This window comes from Pelophylax lessonae (assembly GCF_965119305.1).
Source record: "Pelophylax lessonae genome assembly, chromosome: 7".
Lineage (NCBI taxonomy): Eukaryota > Metazoa > Chordata > Amphibia > Anura > Ranidae > Pelophylax > Pelophylax lessonae.
The window spans coordinates 107,383,162-107,403,204 of record NC_138774.1 but is presented as its reverse complement, the minus strand read 5'-3'; the positions used below and the strand labels follow the sequence as shown (position 1 = coordinate 107,403,204).

Here is a 20,043-nt window from a genome sequence, read left to right as displayed (position 1 = left end):
ACCGTTCAAAATGAATGGCAGTGCAATACACAGCACTGTGGTATGAGAGCTGCTGTAGACTGCGGTACTTTAACCACTTAAGGATGGGAAGGTTTTACCCCCTTATTGACCAGGCCATTTTTTGCGATACGGCACTGCATTACTTTAACTGAAACTTGCACAGTCGTGCGACACTGTACCCAAATAAAACTGATATCCTTTTTTTCCCACAAATGGAGCTTTTTTTTGGTGGTATTTGGTCACCTCTGCAGTTTTTATTTTTTGTGATATAAACAAAAAAAGAGCGACAGTTCCAAAAAAACAAAACAAAAACAATATTTTTTACTTTCTGCTACAAATCGTTCCCAATAAAAAAAATTAAAAATTGTTTTTTTTTTCATCATTTTAGGCCAATATGTATTCTGCTACATATTTTTGGTAAAATAAAATCCCAATAAGTGTAAATTGATTGGTTTGGGGAAAAATGATCACGTCTACAAACTAGGGGAACGATTTATGTCATTTTTATTTATTTATTTATTTTTTTACTAGTAATGCGATCATCGATTTTTAGCGGGACTGCAACACTGTGGTGGACAGATTGGACCCCTAACTGACATTTTTGACCCTTTTGGGGGGGGGACCAGTGACATTACTACAGTAACCAGTGCTTAAAACATGCACTGTTATTGTACTAATGACACTGGCAGGGTAGGGGTTAACACAAGGGGTGATCAAAGGGTTAAGTGTGTCCCTAGGGGGTGCTTTCTAACTGTGCAGGGGATGGGCTTGCTGAATGAACACAGAGACCTGTGTTCCTAAATAAGAGGAACATAGGATCCCTGTGTTCATTACTGACAGAACAGGGGTCTGCTGTGTTTACAACGGCAGACTGACGTTCTGTCTCCACAGGAAACAATAGCGAGTGTATGGCGGACATCGCGGCCGTCGGACCCGCAGATTGGCTTCCCCTGTAGCCAATCGGCGAGCGCATACCCCCCACTAGCGGTGCCGTGAAACGACGTACAGGTACGTCATTTCGTGGGACAGAGCCGGGACCTGCCGCCATATAAGTATGCCAGCTGATCAGCAAGTGGTTAAAAGGCTTTCGTCCGTTTTAAGGAAGCCATATCTGAGCGCAATGTTTTTCTTTTAAAGGATGCAATTGTATTTTTTTTTGCATTAATGTCAATGTTTACACCTCAAAAAATCTAATCCAGAGCACAAATTTAGGCTAGATTACTTTTTCCCTCAGACTAGGGCAATGTATGGAGATTTATAATACAATGTCATGATTAAATGTTGAAATGTACTATATGTATATATATATATATATATATATATATATATATATATATATATATATATATATATACAGGGAACTGATGGAAAATAATGCAAGAGAACAGACATACATTTTTCCATTTACAAGTACATCTCTCAAATTAAAAAGGATGCTTTTTAGTGCATTGGTGTATCACTGAAATGTAAAATGTTATTTCCACCCCATTATGGCTTGAACAATAATTTCTTTCCATGTACCTTTATAAATCCAAACAGTCACAGCGCTGGGAGGGTGAAAAAATAAAAAAAACATTATTCTCTTTGATTGCCATTCCTTGTGCTTAGTGTTGGACTTTCAGAACTGCCAAGCGTAATATGGAAAATATAGAGGTATGCACAGAAGTAGGGAGTGGTGTGAGCAGCGAGTCACCTATGAATAGTTAGGAAGGCTTATCAGGCTTGATACATTTTTAATATTTATAACAGGGTCTATGGAGATATCTGCACATCATTCCTATGCGGGAATATGTTACAAACTAGTTACCTAATGATATGTAAATATATTCCAGTGCTCTCCCCACAAATAAACATACATTGTAGACACACACTTACAGTATGTATTTACAGCTAAACTCCAGGCACAAATAATCCAGCCCTGTAATCATGAATATGTTATTAAAGCAGAAGTAAAGAGGGATATCTTATGCCCTAATGTGCAAGTATGCACAACATGCTCACGCATTATAGCAGACTTACTTTATAGCACTCTCCCCCAGTCCTGACTGATTGATGTTGTTAGGCTCCGCCCCCTACTACCAATATTACCCTTGCTACTATTTCCAGGTCCTCCGTCATCTTCTTCGGCCATTAAGTGGCCTCTGATAATATAACTTCTGCCAATGTGTAAAAGAGTTACAGCATCCCTGGTACTTGGCTCTATTCCCAGCATCTTACAGAGGCGAGAAGTAGCAGTATTTTGTCAGAACAGACATTCCTTGCTCCTTCTGCAAAAAAAATCTCTATTTTCTAACAGTTTTTTTTTTCTTTTTTACCTTAACTTCCACTTTAAAAGCATTTTATTAAATACAAGTGATGTAACTGCCTAAATTTGATGGGTATCAACCTTGTGCAGTCTACTGTACAGCAGAGCTCAGAGAGGGGGACAGAAAAGCAGCACTAGAAGCCCACCAGGTGTTCTGCACTGTAAGGAGTATAGGAGGAGAGAGCAGAGTGATGGAGAGATCTACTCATCAGTCCACTGCTTCCCCTTTCGCTGTCAAGGCACAAGGTAGGCTAGGGAAGAGACCTGTAAGTCAGAGTACAGGAGAGAAAGATCAGGTCCCATCCCCTGCCAAACAGAACTGTGCTATTTAGCGGAACTGTGTAAATCCTAGCACTGGATAGACAGAAATACAAATCATACAGCAGGTAAAACTGTATTTGTGTATTTACTTGTTTGCCTGGCGATCAGTGTTAGCATACTGATTCACCACAGGACTCTAAAAGCTAGAATAATACATTTTTTCCATATCATATTTTGATAATTAAAATTGCCATGTGTATAGTCAGCAGTTCATATTCCCTGGATTCACCACCAGTTCAGTCTTTTCAATCTATCTACAAAATAAATATTATTTTGCCTAGCCTTTACTGCCGGTTCACACTACCGCGACGTGTGCTCCATTCTGTGCTATGGGAACCGTTCTCAAGTCGCTCCGACTTAGAAAAAGGTTCCTGCACTACTTTTGACCGAAGTCGGAGCGACTTGCATTGACTTCCATTATGTGAAGTCCGTGCAAGTAGCGCCGAAGTCGCGGTGCACAGTGACTTCACTAGTCGCCCCTGAAGTCCTGTCGCCATAGTGTGAACCAACTCTTAAGATGGAACTGCACTCTCTCAATCAATATTGACTATTTTTAATCCTTATGCTGCTAGCATTAGCAAACAGATAGGAAAGTATAATAACTTGTAAACTTTTTTTTTTTACGTTTTTTCAGTTACATCCTAAGCAAATGACACATCCCAGGAGTCTTCGGGAGGAGGGGAGGGGTTTTCTCAGCTAAGCACACCCTCATGCCTGCATGCCTGAACTTAGGACAGGTGGATTCCAGGAAGTAAATGCTATGTAAATCAGTTGCCCTTACTCAACATGGCCTCAGCCAGAGATGTTAGGGAGTGTTTTTTTATGTGATTTAGCAGCAAAATAATGCATTGAGACATAGATGAATGTGGGGGGTGGGGGGGTTGTTTTAAACATTTAAAATTAATTAAATAGTTTTTAGTTTGTGGTGCTCAGATGCAGTGTAGTTCTGCATTAAGTTTAGGTCATCTTTAGTTGATCTATTCTCTAAGACCCCAAAGTGTGTTTTAAAAAAATCCATTTTTGAACTGCTTTCTTTACAGCTTTTTTCACTTCTTGGTTTCTCAAGGTGTAAATGATGGGATTCAGCAGAGGAGTCACTACAGAGGGAATGATAGAAACAGATTTGTTCAAGTGTAAAGTATCAGCAGCGGTAGGTCGTACAAACATGAGAATATTGGTGACATAAAACAAACAAACCACAATTAGATGAGAAGCACAAGTTGAAAACGCCCTACGTCTACCAGTTGATGTAGGAAATGATATTGTTGTACGGATGATCTGAATGTATGACATAACAATTAGCAGAAAACAGCCCAAAATGATAAAACAAGCAGATATGAAAAATAACATTTCTACGCTAGAAGTTTTACTACACGATAATTTGATTAGGGCTGCAAAGTCACAGTAATAGTGGTCAAGCTCATTCCCATTACAATATGAAAGATTGGAGACCTGTAAACATAGAACAACAATAACAATGAACCCTCCAGCCCAGCAACTAATAAGCAGCTTCTTACAAGTCCTTGGACTCATGATAACAAAATAATGTAAAGGATTGCAGATGGCTACATATCGATCATAGGACATAATTGTCAGTAGGAAACTCTCTGTCGTACCTAAGGAAAAGTGGAAATAGAACTGAGACATGCAACCAGCAATAGAAATGTGTGTTTTTCTCATTAGAAAGGCCCAAAGCAGTGTGGGAACTGTGACAGTAGGGTACCAGATCTCTATAAATGAAAGTCCACCAATAAAGAAGTACATGGGCTTGTGAAGCTGTCGTTCAGTGACAATGACAAAGATGATGAAGATATTAGCTGTAATTGTCACAAGGTAAACAATGAACACCATGACAAAGAGACACAATCCTACTTCGGTTAACAACGAAAAACCTAAAAGCTGGAATTCAGTAATGAAAGTTGTATTCTTCAATTGCATTGCCAATATTGTATCTGTAAGACAAGTTATGAAAAATAATAAAAGACCAGCACGTCTGAATGTTAAGAAATACTTATTGTAATATTTATCCCTTGTAAATAGGTAAAAGATTAACTGAAGGCTGTACCATGTCCAAGTTGTCTGAGCCTTCCACTTCACCTTATGACTGACCATCCGTTCTTTAGAAAAAAACTTCTATTAGTATCACATAGAAGGATTTTTATGAACTTTAGCTTATGTTTTTAGATCAACGAGGGCAAAATGCAACTAGCGCAATACAATCATTGCAGTTTGAAAGTAATCCTTTTACTGAAGGCCACATCAACAGCATACCTGCAAAGCATCCAGTCCCTTCACATTGCATGAGAACTTCTTCACATCTTAGAATTCTCAGATTGCTAAACATATTGAGAAATAATTTGGTCATGGAATGCAGTACAAACAAGCCATCCAATATTATTCCCAGATCTTTTTTTTTTAGTAATATTAATTGTAAAAACACTGGTTAAAGGAAAGAGAATATTCTGCATTTTGTTTCTTCTCTAAATGGTAGTCATGGTCGAAGAACATGATAAGAGACTAGGGCACAACACAAGACAACTGTTGGGACAGTTGGGGAGCAGAAAGCACTACGAAATTGCCATGAATAGTGATTACATTTTATAGAGTACACTGTTTTTAACAAATCTTTTATTAGGTGTCTGTTGGGGAATTAAAAATGATAGGCTACTTACCACAACAATCAAGAACAGTGTAACCTTTTTGAAGCAGAGAAAACAATGCACCAAATTATTTACAACTAGGTTCCTTTATAAATACCTGCAGAATACATTACCTCCCTCTATAGCATTATAGCCAACTCAAGAGCATTCAATTCCCCAAAATACAATCAAACCAATTAAGTCAATTACCCCTATTATAAAGGAAGAAACACATTTCAGTAGGGGAATAAATCAAAGACTAATAAGCGATGATTTGTGTTCTTTTTGAAAATATCAGTGATTTATTGAGTTGTTTTCTTAAAGTTGCTTTATGTATATTTTAATGCTATAAAAGAAAAATTTATTTGAGAACATAATGCATTGTGAAGAAAAATGGACAATCTGCTGGAATGCAGATTATTATACTTAGTGAAGATATATATTACTAAATGCAAAAAAAAAAAAAAAAAAAACATATATTTTTTTAAATGTTAATTATGTAAATAACCTATATGTTTGAGGATGTGTGACCTCAGAATTGCACCCTAAAGGGACTGTACAGTATTCTCAATGTATTTTTAGATAAACTTGAAAGAGATTAGCTTACTGTAAATGATCTAACAGCCTTACATTGCACCCATGATCCATTCAGGAAAAAATAAAAAATAAATACTTTTTTTTCTGCAAAAATCTGAACATTTATTATTTTTCCCCAAAAGAGGAACTTAGCCTTTAAGCTGGGCTCATTCCCGATGAATTGTTTGAGGAACAGCAATGCCAAGTCCCCGGTCCCCCCGGTGATTCCTACTGTCCCTGATTTTCTGAGAGGATTCTGAGCGACGAGAAGACTCCTAGGGGTTGATTTACTAAAGGTAAAAAAAATAAATAAAAAATTATTTACCTTTAGTAAAGTTCAGTTCAGTTGCTCCAGAGTTTAGTAAATGAGGTGAAGCTTCACTTTGAAAAGAATACCCAATCATGAGCAAGGAAGAAAAAAAACTGTATAATTGCTTGCACTTGATTGGATGATGGGAGTCAGAAAAGCTTCTGGTCATTTACTAAGTTCTGGAGCAACTTCTCTTGCAGAGTGCACAGTCTATTTGCCTTTAGTAAATCAACCCTCTACTGTCTCTGGCTTTCTGAGAGGATTCTGCATGATGTAAAGACTTGAATTGTGTGGGGAGGGCATAGTGCACCGAAGTATAGGACCTTGAGTGAGCTCTCGTTAGTGCCCCCAGAGGGGGGCTAAGGTCTGTTATCATACCGATACAGAGATAAAACAGCACTCCAACCTAAAGTGAGGCTCCTCTGTGAGAACACAGTTTGTAATTCGTAATTTAATTGTAATTTGTAACTCTTTGTAATCCATGGCCACGTTCTGTAACACTTCACATTGTTCACTATGGACACAGTTCTTCACTACACTTTTGAACACTTCTCTCGCTTAAAGTGTAACTTCACTCTCCCAATCAACATTATTATTTTTACAATTCTTCAGGTACTTCCTGAAGAGAGAGAATGCTGCTCCAGGTGTGTGGTGATAGCTAGGAGATGGAGTATCCCATAGAGTAGTGGCCCCGGCCCGCCTCCGTAGAAAACTTGTAGAAAAAGAAATAGCCGCACATCCAGGAATTCCAGTTGCCTTTAGATTTCTTTTAATTCCAAAATGTTACAAGTGATGACACCAAAGACACCAACATGACGTCAAGTAGATGCTTTTCACACATACATCTTGTGCTTAATCATTACCAAATTAATAATGATTAAGCAGAAGATGTATGTGTGAAACGCGTCTACGTGAATTCATGTTGGTGTCTTTGGTGTCATCACTTGTAACATTTTGGAATTAAAAGAAATCTAAAGCCAACTGAAATTCCTGGATGTGCGGCTATTTCTTTTTTTTCAGGTCCTTCCTGGTTTCCAGGCCTTTAAAATATTACCATACATCCTAGGAGTCTTCAGGAGGGGAGGAGCGGTTTTCTCAGCTAAGCATACTCTCCTGCCGCCATGCTTGAGCTAAGGGTAGATGGATTCCAGGAAGTAAATGCTACATAAATCATTTGCCCGTACTCAAGAAGGCCACTGCCAGAAATGCTAGAGGGTTGTTTTTTTACAGTGATTTTTCAACAAAATAAAGCATAGAGACATTGAATGGGATGGGGGTGCTTTAAATATTAAAAATGAATAAAATAGTGTTTTTGGTTTGTGGTGCTCAGATGCAGTGAAGATCCACTTTAAGTTGAGCAGCATTTCTGAGCTGTTACCACTTAGCTTATACTGGACCCCACCAACCCAGTAACCTGGCACCTCATTCCCAATGTCATTAATCGGTATGTTTCACTTGGATACTAAGATTCTCACTTGTACATATCCTGTGCTTATTCTTCTCCTGAGGCCCCACTACATCTTCCTCTGTGTCTCCCAGGCTAGGTCCCTTGGATGCCCAGTGTTGCAAGGTCAGTCCCAATATGTAGGGAACCAGTCACTAAGGAAGGTGCCTAAACACCAAGATCCTTCACTACTAGTTCCTTTGTCACCCTTGCCATGTCACCCGCTTCCTGACTGGCTGGCTGTTTATGCCCACAGCACTAGTACTGTAGTCATTAGCAAAGGCAATATAGCCTCCTCTGGATAGGTTCTCTGCCCGTTAGATATTCGTACAGCATCTTCACTAACTTCTCTTGTTCCTTTTTTAAGTCCTGTTCCTCCATACACATTCCTGTGCAAAGTCCTCTAAATACCATTTTAGTCGTGCTCCCTTTTTCCCCATGAGGTAGTCTTACCTTCAATAGACAAGAAAGTCTTTTAGTCCATTAGTCCATTTAGAAGCAAATTCCATATCCCTTGGAACCTTGACTGAGATCCCACAATGGGTAGTAGTAGCAAGGTGGCAATTAAAACTTCAGCAGCACTCTTCTTCTCTTCCCACGCAGAGAGCAAAACCCTTAACCCTTAACCTAAATATAGATTCCCTATTTATAAGTTAACCCTTACCTCTCAGGCACCACCACTTCTACTGAGAAGAAGTGAACCACTTTTAAAATTAACTAAGTAGTGCAACTCACACAGCAGAAAAAACATTTAACCCAGACAGATAATAAAACAGGGAGCAACAGCACCTTAATTATGCACCTGCTTACAAGTGTTCTTGATTTTCAAAGAGATTATTGCTTAATGCTGATACTGTAGCAGGAACCCCCTTGTTCCGGTGACTTTGTAAGTGTCTTCCAGTGCCTTGCAATGTTATCGCCATACCTCAAGCAACGATACAAGATGAAAAAATATCTAATAGATTTTAAAATCCTTCAAAGGGATTGTATAGTGTTTTTGTACATTTTTTTTATTATTATTGTCAACGCTATAAATATTAATAAAGAAATACATAAACCAAATGCTTATTTTAGTCAGATAAATTTAAAACATTTCATATGAATATTAAAGAGTCTTCTATCCATCCAGCAGATAGGTCTTTAGGCTCATTTTACATGTTTTTCCAGTCTCTCCTTGGTCATACCAAGTAAGCGCTAATAAAACTTTAATAAAGCACTTTGAGTATGCCTAGTACACCTTGGTCCTCCTCCCCTGTGGTATCTCCAGAGCTATGGGACATTTCTGGGACCTGATCTATGCTGTAGGACCACTGCCAGTTACTTCTGTAAGTGAGTGATATGAGATCAATGTAAAAAATATTATCAGTATGTGTTAATGTGTTAATATGTATGCAGACTACAGCAGTTATTTTGCTCATTACATATGCAGATTATGCTTCCTGTTTAATACATCTGCACTTGAATTGTTTGCTGCTTCTCCTTTTCTGTGCAAATACACCAATTTTTTTTGGACTAAACTAAACATATTGGACCCTTTATATGGTTAACTGCTTTTTTTATTTATTTATTTATTTATTTTTTTCAGTAGTTAGTGTCAAATCAAAAATAACTTTTAAATATTAACAATATTAACTCCAATGGGCATTTATAAAGCAGTGAATGTGACATTCGGCCAACATTCACTGCAGGTAAATCAGCCACTTAAAAGATGCACCTGCTGTGAATATCTGGTGAATGTCACATTCTCTGCTTTCAAAAGACGCCACCTGTGTCTTTGTTATAGTTTGTATTTTATTCTTTTTGATAACGTGTTCAAAAAAATGTTTGTGTTTTTTTTTGTTTTTTTGTTTTTGTTTTGTATTTATTATATCTGGGACCTTAAAAAAAATGTGAATATTACATATTAATATTTGCTAGTTACAATTAGTAGAGGAAACACTCAAGACTCTTTAGTTTTTTACAAGTTGACAATGCTGTGCTATACATAGCCTGAATAGCCTAAATTGTAAATGGTCCTGATAAACAGGAGCTCAGATTACACACAAAGCTTAATTTGCATGTGCAACAAATATGTATTATTCTTTTATTATAAAAAGTATATTTTGATTTGGCCTAAAACATTTCTAATCTTTATTGCAATAACATAAAACAAACATTAAAGACATTTTAAGATACTAGTCAGTAAGAATATTTTTGTTTAGGCATGATAGTCTTTCCATTTTTTGGCTGTTTTGCAAAAGGCTTCTTTGACCTCTTTGTTTCGCAAGGTGTAGATTATCGGATTTAAGAGAGGGGTAATTATAGATGGAACAATAGATATTATTTTATTCAAATATAAAAAGTCTCTAGCTGTGGGTCTGACAAACATGAATATAGTGGTAGCATAGAAAATAACAACAACTATCAGATGGGATGCACATGTGGAAAATGTCCTACTTTTCCCAAATGAAACAGAAAAACTCAATGTTGTCTTTATAATCCAAATGTAAGACATAATAATTACCAAAAAACATCCCAATATTACAAAGCAGGAAGAAACAAAAACCATCTTTTCAACATGAGAAGCATCAGAGCAAGACAACTTGATCAATGGGGCAAAATCACAGTAATAGTGATTAATTTTATTACAGCCACAAAAAGAAAGCTTTGTTATTTCTAAACAAGGGATGGCTACAACCACAAACCCACATAACCAGGAGCCTGATAACAGCAGAAAGCAAGTATTGGGGCTCATAATAAGTAAATAGTGAAGAGGATTGCAGATAGCCAAAAAGCGGTCAAAGGCCATTACAGTCAGCAAAAAATTTTCTGTTGCACCTAAGGAAAAATGGAAGAAAAACTGAGTAAAACATCCGGCTGGAGATATTGACTCTTCATCTGTGAGCAGAGCCCATAGCAGCCTGGGAACGGTCACTGAAGGATACCAGATCTCTAGAAAAGACAGTGCACCAATAAGGAAGTACATGGGCCTGTAAAGTCGCGGTTCATTTCTGATTATAACAATAACAAAAACATTTGCTGTTATAGATAGGATGTATATAATGAAGATAAGAACAAAGAGGTAAAAGCCTGCTTCTTTCAGCAATGAGAAACCTACTAGATAAAATCCTGAAACGTTGGTTCCATTGGAGCATTTTATTTGGAAGATGTTGATCTGCAAAAAATAATGTCAAAACTTAAATAGAACCTAAAAGAATGTTGGAATATACTCATAAACTATTTTTAAAGAAATTCTGTTGCTAAATTAAAAAACATAAAAGGTCCTCCTGCCAAAAAAAGAGCTAAGCTTGTTAGAGAATCTTCAGTATCTGATACACTTTGAAATGTGTTAGATGCCTTGTCCTCTTCTGCATGCTGGGGTTCCTTCCATTGAACTCTTTGTAACTACAGGACAACAGAAGGAACCACAGAGAGCAGAGGAGATGCCAGGAATCTGACACTTGTAAAGAAGATTCTGCAGCAGCGGTATTTCTTCAAAACATGGAAGACTGGCATGGGATGATCTGAACTGCCCTGGGTTTGGTTCAAGCACGGTTCAGCAAATTTCAAAGAAGTTTGGATGCCAACCACCTGTAGATCAGGATCTTCCAGTAGATTGTGACCAGGGGACTGGTAGATCGTGGCCTGGGCTTGCTGACCCCCCCATCCAAGAGCATCAAACAGAATGTAATGCAGTGGGACTACTTGTAAAGTTGGAGCTGTAGTAGAGAGCAAGAGCCGCATAAGTTGATGCCTTCTCTGTAGTGCTGGCTTCTGTCCCATGTGCAGTGATACCAACTGCACTCCTCCTCTTATCCTGGCTAACGATCTCCAGAGTGATGCCAGCAGCAGAAAAGAGGAGATCTTCAAGTCAGTGAAGCAATACACTGGACATAATAGAATAGGGCTGCTTTCACACTGGTGTGCTGCTGTATACCCTGCCCGCGGGTGCAGTACAGTGTACCTGCAGATTTCCTGGGTTAGCTGTGCTTAGCCATAGACTTCTATTATAACCTGTGGGTTTGGTGCACTTTCTAAAAGCTCACCAAAATTCCTGAATGCACCCCCTGTAGCTGCAGTGGCAAGGGGTGTACACATGCCACAGCAGGAATTATACGCCTTGTCATGGTTGGTGAGTGTAGCACCTGCCATGCATTGCCCATTCAAGTGAATGAGGCTGCTCTGCAAGTGCCCTGCAAGCTTGTGCAGTACAGCAAACAATGGGTTGAAGCAGGCAGCGTTGTGTTGCTTTCTCACCACCTGCTTTAACTCCTTGGACCTCAAAGAAGCATGCATTTGCGGGGCACTTGCAGAGTGGCCCCATTTACCTAAATGGGTCCCAATTGGCAGGCAGTAGCACCCACCAAAAGCAACAGTAAGTTTAATTCCTGCTGCAGCATGTGTACACCTTTGGCTGCTGCCTCAGCAGCTAAAGGGGGTAGGGATTGGGGTTGTAAAATCATGACTCAACTGCAGGGTTTTACTACCCCCAACTTTACGTGTAAACAAGCCCTAAGGGTGCCGCTGTGGACTCTTCTATGCTTGAAGGTAAAGAAAAACTTCTGTATGCAGGAGCCTCCCCAGCCCCCCTAATGCTTACCTGAGCCCCCTCTTGATCCAGCGATGTCCACGAGAGCTTTGCCTCTGTCAGTGAGCCAATCAGGAGATGGAGTGGGCCAGGGCTGAACCACAGCTCCATGTGTGAATTGACACACAGAGCCGCGGGCCAGGAGCGCGCCTGCTTGGGTGCCCCCAGAGAAGCTGCTTGCTGTGGGGGAACCTGGCAGGAGGGAGGAGCCAGGAGCACAAGCAAGGAACCCACGAAGAGGATCTGGGCTGCTCTGTGCAAAACCATTTGCACAGAGCAGGTAAGTACAAGCAAAGTAGGTTAATAGGCACAAAATACATGAGCATCGAATGGACAGAGGCCCTCTGTTGAAGTCATCCAATGATGAAACGCGTCAGAATGCGATCACCCCAGCAACCTAGACGCTGAACGGCAGTCACGGAAGAGCCCGAGAATCTCCGAACGCTGACGGAGCAGGGGGGCGGTGAGACCTCGGAGACAGAGCACTCTATCTGTCTCTGTCCATTTGATGCTCATGTATTTTGTGCCTTTTAACCTACTTTGCTTGTGAGTTTAATGTGATGGGGAAGGGGTTCTTTGTGAGTCAATAAATTAGTTTTTTTTGGACTACTGCCCTATGAGTCTCTTTCTCCCCATGCTCATATGTGATCCTGCTGGAAGTGTTACAGTCATGGTATTTGGGCTTATACCTAAGAGCCAGATTTTGAAGCAGATTCCTTCCTGAACGGTCTGGACGGGGATCCATTCAGAGAAAAGATATCTTTAAAAAGGCCTATTACATTATATCTCTGGTGAGTGTGCATTGCCTTGGGGGGTCACGAGGTGCGGTGGAAGTTTTCACAATTACATCTTCACTCCGTGGTGATTGGCCATCCCTCCTTTGCTGAACTTTTTGTGGACTTTATATATATATATACCAGTGTATGAACTGTTCGCATAGTTACCAGCGTTTATTATTGCTTATTAAATACCAGCGCTGCTTATGTGTTTGACTTTTCTGTCTGGATTGACACCTGATGAGTATTTTACATCTTTATTTGCATTATGTAAAGTAATAGGTGCAGCGCTAGAAAACAAGCGTATAAAAGTTCCAAAAAATCTGTGTGTAGTCCTATTCGGTTTAAATCAGCAAATGTCTGTGATTCCAAGATGGTATTGCTGGGTTAAACATATGACCACCACCAGATGTCACCAAACACACTGACCCTTACCGTCATGCTGATAAGACTGCACCAGATAAATAATCTCCACGCTGGTTCATCCAAACTTAACCACAGATCTCCATAAGTTCTCAGGAACATGAATGACAGATGAGTCACAGATCCTCAAGATCCTCATATGGCCCCAAAAATAGTGAAAAGGCTCATAGTGCAGTAAGTTAAATTATAAAATACACTCACATTCTATTAGGATGGCTTCAGCGTATAAACAGTGTGGGTTATTTCCTTCCAAGAAGATGGCCGCTGCGTTCTCCAGCGCAATAACGTCACACGATCCCTAGCCCGCCCAACGTGGCGTTTCATCAACAATGACGTCGTCAGGGGCGTGGTTTGTGGATGGCATTGCGTACATTTATGTACCCAGGACAGAACGAGCGGCACTCAGCTAATGGAGAACATCCGCCGGATGTTCATTATGCTCCGGGAACCAGAATTAGTCTTTTATGGGCAGCAACATTGTTAAAGCCAAAATTAAAATACAATAAGCCCAAAGATGCCAAAATAAATAGGGGCAATATGGGGCAAATCTGCATATTTGACTTAAAAGAAATTATTTTAATATATTATATGTATACGGACCTAGCTACACCATATACCGTATACCAAGCCCCCATGATTAGGGATGATCGAACGGTTCGGGTCCACCATCGGTTCGGCCCGAACATTGGGTGCTCGAGGTTCGGCCGAATTTAGAACTTTTTGCCCAAAAAGTTCGGAATTCGGCAACCAGAACCGCCCAAAATGCAATGCTTCAGGAAATGGGCTTAAAAAGCCAGTGATTGGACCAGAACCATTAGCAAAAGCCAATTGAGGGGGCAGGAGAATGCTAGGAATGTGATTGGAGTGACTAGGGGGTCCCTAGACCAATCATTAGTGAATACGCCCCCCAGTATATAAGATCACCCCCGCCATATTCCTAGCATTGTTATACTGGACATGGAAGATAGTGGAAGCAGTTCTGTGAATTTTACTTTAAAAGTGTCATTTAGCTATTTTTAGTGTGAGGAAAGGGATATCTAGTGTAGTTAGAGTGCTCCTTTACACTTTAGTTAGCTTCAAAAATTCAGTTTCTGTAGGGAAATTGTTAAGTGTAAGGGGACCGTAGTGTAGTGTAGGGTTAACTGGCAGTGACTGCTATGGCAGGGTGACAAAACCCTTCCATAGCAGGGTGACCGCTATAGAGAAATGATCTTTTCTCTGAATAGCTTCATCACACCCATATGGCTTCTCACCAGCCAAGCATTTTTTATGCTGCAGGGGCTGCCACTGCCAGTGCTTTTTTGAGGACATGTTTGATGTCACACATGACATCTGAACATGTGTATAGGGGGTATATATAGACATATATGTCTGAATATATACCCCTAGACATATATAGGTGTGATAGTAGCAGAAATAAATGCTTGCGCTAATGAAATCATTTACAGTAATATATTTCTGCTACTATCACACCTATATATGTCTAGGGGTATATATTCAGACATATATGTCTATATATACCCCCTATACACATGTTCAGATGTTTTGCCTGCCTCCAAAACCCCCCAAAAATGCCAGCAAAAACACACCTGGGCATTTTTTTTTTTGACGCTAGCGTTTTTTTTGGCATTTTTTTGGGGGGTTTTTGAGGCAGGCAAAACATCTGAACTTGTGCACAGTACCACTATACACAAGTTCAGATGTTTTGCCTGCCTCAAAAGAACCCCAAAAAAATGCCAAAAAAAACGCTAGCGTCAAAAAAAAAAAATGCCCAGGTGTGTTTTTGCTGGCATTTTTGGGGGGTTTTGGAGGCAGGCAAAACATCTGAACTTGTGCACAGTACCACTATACACAAGTTCAGATGTTTTTCCTGACTGCAAAGATCCCAAAAAAATGCCTTCTATTAAACCGGCAAGGTGTTACAGGAGCGAAGCAAACCCCCTGTCAGAAAGTTTTCTAATACAAATGATCTTTTTTTTATGGTTCTGGACATGCTACAGAGCTGAAACTTCACAAGTACACATTTTAGACCCCCCAGATCTGAAATCCAAAGTAAAAATCAAAAAATCTCTTTTTTTTTTCAATAATTGGCTTTTTTTATCAAAAATGACAATTTTTAAGAACTTTTTTTGTGTGATTTTGTGTCTGGGGGGTCTAAAAGGTGTACCTGTGAAGTTTCAGCTCTGTAGCATGTCCAGAACCAGAAAAAATTGGCTTTTTTATCAAAAATGACAATTTTTAAGAACTTTTTTTGTGAGATTAATAGTTAATGGGGCATGACCCAGAACCCTAGGCACTTTTTAGGGGCATTTATTGGGTTTTAGGGCTTCAAAATGGTGTTTTTTGATTACCGAAGTTCGGGTCCCATTGATTTCAATGGGGTTCTGAAATCCGGGCCGAACTTTTGGAAAATTCGGGTGTTCTGGTCGAACCGAACTTTTCAAAAGTTCGATCATCCTTACCCATGATCACAGGGAGCATAAAAAATCCTTGGTGATATCCAAGGGAGTACTCTCAAAGCGGGCCTTCAGTGCGAAATCAAGTGACTGTATGTTATCTTTATTTACAGGTCTGGTGCACGCATGTGCTGCCGGCGACTCGCTCTCACTGTGATTGGACAAAGCAGAGCCAATTAGCAGGTCCGGTGAACCTGATGTTCGCCGGCTCCCGGGATCACTCGAGAGAGAAGCAGAATGGCGTTCTCTAAACAAGGCAGATCACTGTTCTGTGAGAGTTGAAGATTGAGATCCTGTGTTTCTGCTAAGCAGGAATATGGATCTCTGTCTTGCCCCAGTGAAAGCATCCCCCGACAGAGTTAGCAAGCATTCCCAGGGAACACATTTAACCCTTTGATCTACCCTGCCAGTGTCATTAGTACAATGACAGTGCATATTTTTTTAGCACTGTATTAGTGTCACTGGTTCCCAAAAAAGTGTCAAAAGTGTCACTTGCATGTCCAATTTGCCCGCCGCAATGTCCCAGTCCCACTATAAGTCACCACAAGTAAAAAAAAGTAAATAAAATTTCCATAAAAATATCCTATAGTTTGTAGACACTATAACTTTTGCGCAAACCAATCAATATATGCTTATTGGGATTTTTTTACCAAAAACATGTAGCAAAATACATATTGGCCTAAATTGATAAAGAAATTCGATTTTTTTACATTTTTTTTATTGGATATGTTTTATAGCAGAAAGTAAAAAATATTGTTTTTTTTTTTTTTTTTCAAAATTGTCAGTCTTTTTTGTTTATAGCGCAAAAAAAAAACTGCAGGTGATCAAATACCACCAAAAGAAAGATCTATTTGTGGGAAAAAAGGACATCAATGTTATTTGGGTACATCGTCGCATGACCTCGCAATTGTCAGTTAAAAAAATGCAGTGCCGTATCGCAAAGAATGGCCTGGTCATGAAGGGGGGTAAACCTTCCGGAGCTGAAGTGGTTAAACAACTCACATTTACAGAGGCAAAATGGTTTTAAACAATGTCATTGCCAAAATGTCCAGTGATAATATTTGTATAGTGATGTCACAGCTATCCCTGTTTCTTTTCTTGCATGGCTGGGCATTCCCAGCCATCTAAGCAATGTACTGCTGGCAGCAGTTGCTAGGGATGCAGCGGGTACCAACACCTTCTGCTTCCCTAGGAAACATTGATAGTGGGAAGCTGTCATTAATAGAGGTGGTAAGATCAGGGGAATGAACAGCCACAGTTTGGTCCGAACCTAGGTTCATCCTGATTGGTGGTGCAGCAGCAGAACAAATACATTGATTGTAGGAGGATGGGGCGGGATTCTAAACTGGTATACAAGTATGCCACGGTACTACCCCTCACAACTACAAATAGACAATGGGAAAAACTTCAACCCTCATACTCCCATAGGAGAACCAGGGGTAAATGTAGAGGGATTTAAGGGTACCAGGCATAGATATACATATCAACATATATAAAAGATAATATATTTTATTGGTATTCAAAAATATAAAAACAAGACAGTTATCAAAAACCGAGTACATCATATAATATAAATCTCACTAAACAGTGATAACATCAGATGTGGGTCAATCTGAGTCTGGATGTACGTGTCTCACCCGAGGATAAGGGCTTCTTCAGGATTCCATGAACAGACACCACTAAAAATATTAAGTACAGCCAAAACAAATCCTATAGATAATCAATAAAATAATGTATGCATAACAGAACACACACACATATATATATATATATATATATATATATATATATATATATATATATATATATATATATCATTAACCCCATCTACGTATTAATTAAAATCAACAATATTCTTTATAAATAATCACAGGTCAAAGTTCAGGATGATCAAACAGAAGGAAAAAAAAGGGAGGGGGGAAGGAGGGAGGGGTGGAGGGGGGTAAGAGGGAGGGCGGGAAACGACAGGGAGGAAGGAGGGAGGGGAGAAAAGGAAGTAGCCAGAGGAGCGATAATGGAGAACCCAAAAGGATATCAGAGACTGGGGGAGCGGGATGTATGATCAACAAACCATCACATGCACAAAAACTAAAAATCAATGATGGAAAATATTTGTATATAAAATTTTTTGGTAATATACCTTCGATGATAAGTGAGGACAGAAGATAATCCCCCCAACCAACAAAAATCTAGCTGGATGAGAAAACTAAGGATATACTCCAGTAAGAGACAGAAAAATATATGCATAGGCATTGAAAAATATATACAACAATACATTGTATTCTTTGCAGGGAGACTTTCCTTAAAGCTGTAGATTAATCTGCTTATATTTTTCCTTCCCTTGTTCCTCTCCCCCCTCATAATCAACATTATAATAAAATTAAAAAAAAACCTTTCAGTACATACCTTATTTTGGACCCAGTGACAGCATTATTAGGTCTCTTTGCTTCTCTGTGCAATGTAGACAGATCATGACTGGTGGGAGAGGCCGGCAGGGTGTTGTACATAGCTTCCTGAAAACATCACAGCACCCTTCCTCAGTACTCAAGAGCCCTCAGTACTGATGGAAGCAGTGGGCTGGATCTTGGAAGGAATTATGCAATTATTAAAATGCTTTGATTGGTGGGTGTCAGTCTGGAGGAGTGGGTGATCCTAGACAGACTGAATTTACACGCAGACCACCCTAGAGAAACTCTTACATATAATGCTAAGCCTCCATGATTGAAAGAACTAAAATCCAATGAATGAAAGGGATGAGCCATGGCCATTCAGGCTGGGGAGTAATTGGCTAGATAATGATGGACATTCTCCAACCAAAAAATGAGGCAGGCTCATCTGGCAGGTAAAGATGGGCCACCCCTCAACCACCCCCCCCCCCCATTCGTTTGCTCCAGAAATTTCCAACATCATAAAAGTTTGTACCCGAATGGAACCATTGAAGTCTATGGGACCTGAATTTGAAAAATCAAATATCCCCATTTTGAAAGCTTATATGCAAGTTATTGCCCATAAAAAAGGCATGGGAGCCCAGGTACTGCCCTGGGAAACATGTACCAATACAAAGAAAACTTAAAAAAAAAACTTTTTTTAAAGGAGCAGTAATTTTAATGATGTTAAGTGAAACAATATTAATAAATTGTTTAAGGAAAACAATAAAAATGAAACATTTCTTTAAATATAGTGCCTGGTGGGCATCTTAGTCTGTATGTAAAGTGGTGCATCTGTACCATGGAAAGAACCTGCTGCAGCAAAACTGACATTTATAAAGAAAAAAAAATGACATTTTAATTGATTTTCCCTGCAAGCTTTCTTTATTTTGTAAACAACGGCTTGGGGAGCCAGCCTGTATAATGAGGCCACAATTTAGTGCATTCAGAATAATATTAGAGATTTTTTGGATAAATTCTGGTGTTTGCACCACAGTGGGCAAGCCTTATGTGAAGAAGCCATATTATAGTACACTCAGGCCAAGATTACCAATTTTTGTTTTAGATAAAATCTGGCATCTCTTTCGCAGACCTTGGATAGAAGTGACTGGTGCAGAAAAATTGAACTTTGGGTGTTGGTGGTGCCTTCACACCTAACCCTATAGAGGTGCTCTTGATGAAAGGAAGAATTGGCCTTGCTGTAAAAAAAAAATTAAATTTGATGCCCCTGTCACACAATTGCTGAAAAATTGGGCTTTGGGTGTTGGTGGTGCCTTCACCCCATAACCTTCTAGAGGTACTCTTGATGAAAGCAAGAATTGGCCTTGCTGTAAAAAAATTAAATTTGATGCCCCTGTCAAACAGTTGCAGAAAAATGTGGATTTGGGTGTTGGTGGTGCCTTCACCCTGTAACCTTCTACGGGTACTCTTGATGAAAGCAAGAATTGCCCTTGCTGTAAAACAATGAAATTTGATGCCCCTGTCACACAATTGCGGAAAAATTGGGCTTTGGGTGTTGGTGGTGTCTTCATCCCATAGCCTTCTAGAGGTACTCTTAATGAAAGCAAGAGTTGGCTTTCTGTAAAAAAAATTAAATTTGATGCACCTGTTAAACAGATGCAGAAAAATGGGTCCTTGGGTGTTAATTTTGCCCATGAAACCTATACCAAAAAATTACTTCAAGATAAAATGAACACCCACAAAGCTAGGCAGCCTAGAGTGTCTTGCAGAGAATTGAGATCCCAATAACACTTACTTAATCAGCAACATTGGCATCAGGGGATTGAAAGCTGCTGCTAA

The 20,043-nt window shown here is 39.5% G+C and overlaps 2 protein-coding genes across 2 annotated transcripts; both read right to left on the bottom strand.

Moving 5' to 3' along the window:
• Nucleotides 1–3,571: 3,571 nt before the first annotated feature.
• Nucleotides 3,572–4,605, bottom strand: LOC309560201 (olfactory receptor 6X1-like). The gene has a single exon (XM_082263773.1). It carries the CDS (start codon nucleotides 4,562–4,564, stop codon nucleotides 3,611–3,613), a length of 954 nt encoding a protein of 317 aa, XP_082119899.1. The 5' UTR covers nucleotides 4,565–4,605; the 3' UTR covers nucleotides 3,572–3,610.
• A 5,187-nt stretch (nucleotides 4,606–9,792) lies between these two features.
• Nucleotides 9,793–10,560, bottom strand: LOC309559811 (olfactory receptor 6F1-like; the record flags this gene model as incomplete). Its single annotated transcript, XM_082263248.1, has 1 exon — nucleotides 9,793–10,560. The coding sequence occupies one exon, from the start codon at nucleotides 10,558–10,560 to the stop codon at nucleotides 9,793–9,795; it is 768 nt and encodes a 255-aa protein (XP_082119374.1).
• Nucleotides 10,561–20,043: the final 9,483 nt, after the last annotated feature.

Excerpts from the sequence above, each read along its gene's own strand:
- LOC309560201 (XM_082263773.1), bottom strand. The coding sequence starts at position 4,564 with ATGCAATTGAAGAATACAACTTTCATTACTGAATTCCAGCTTTTAGGT.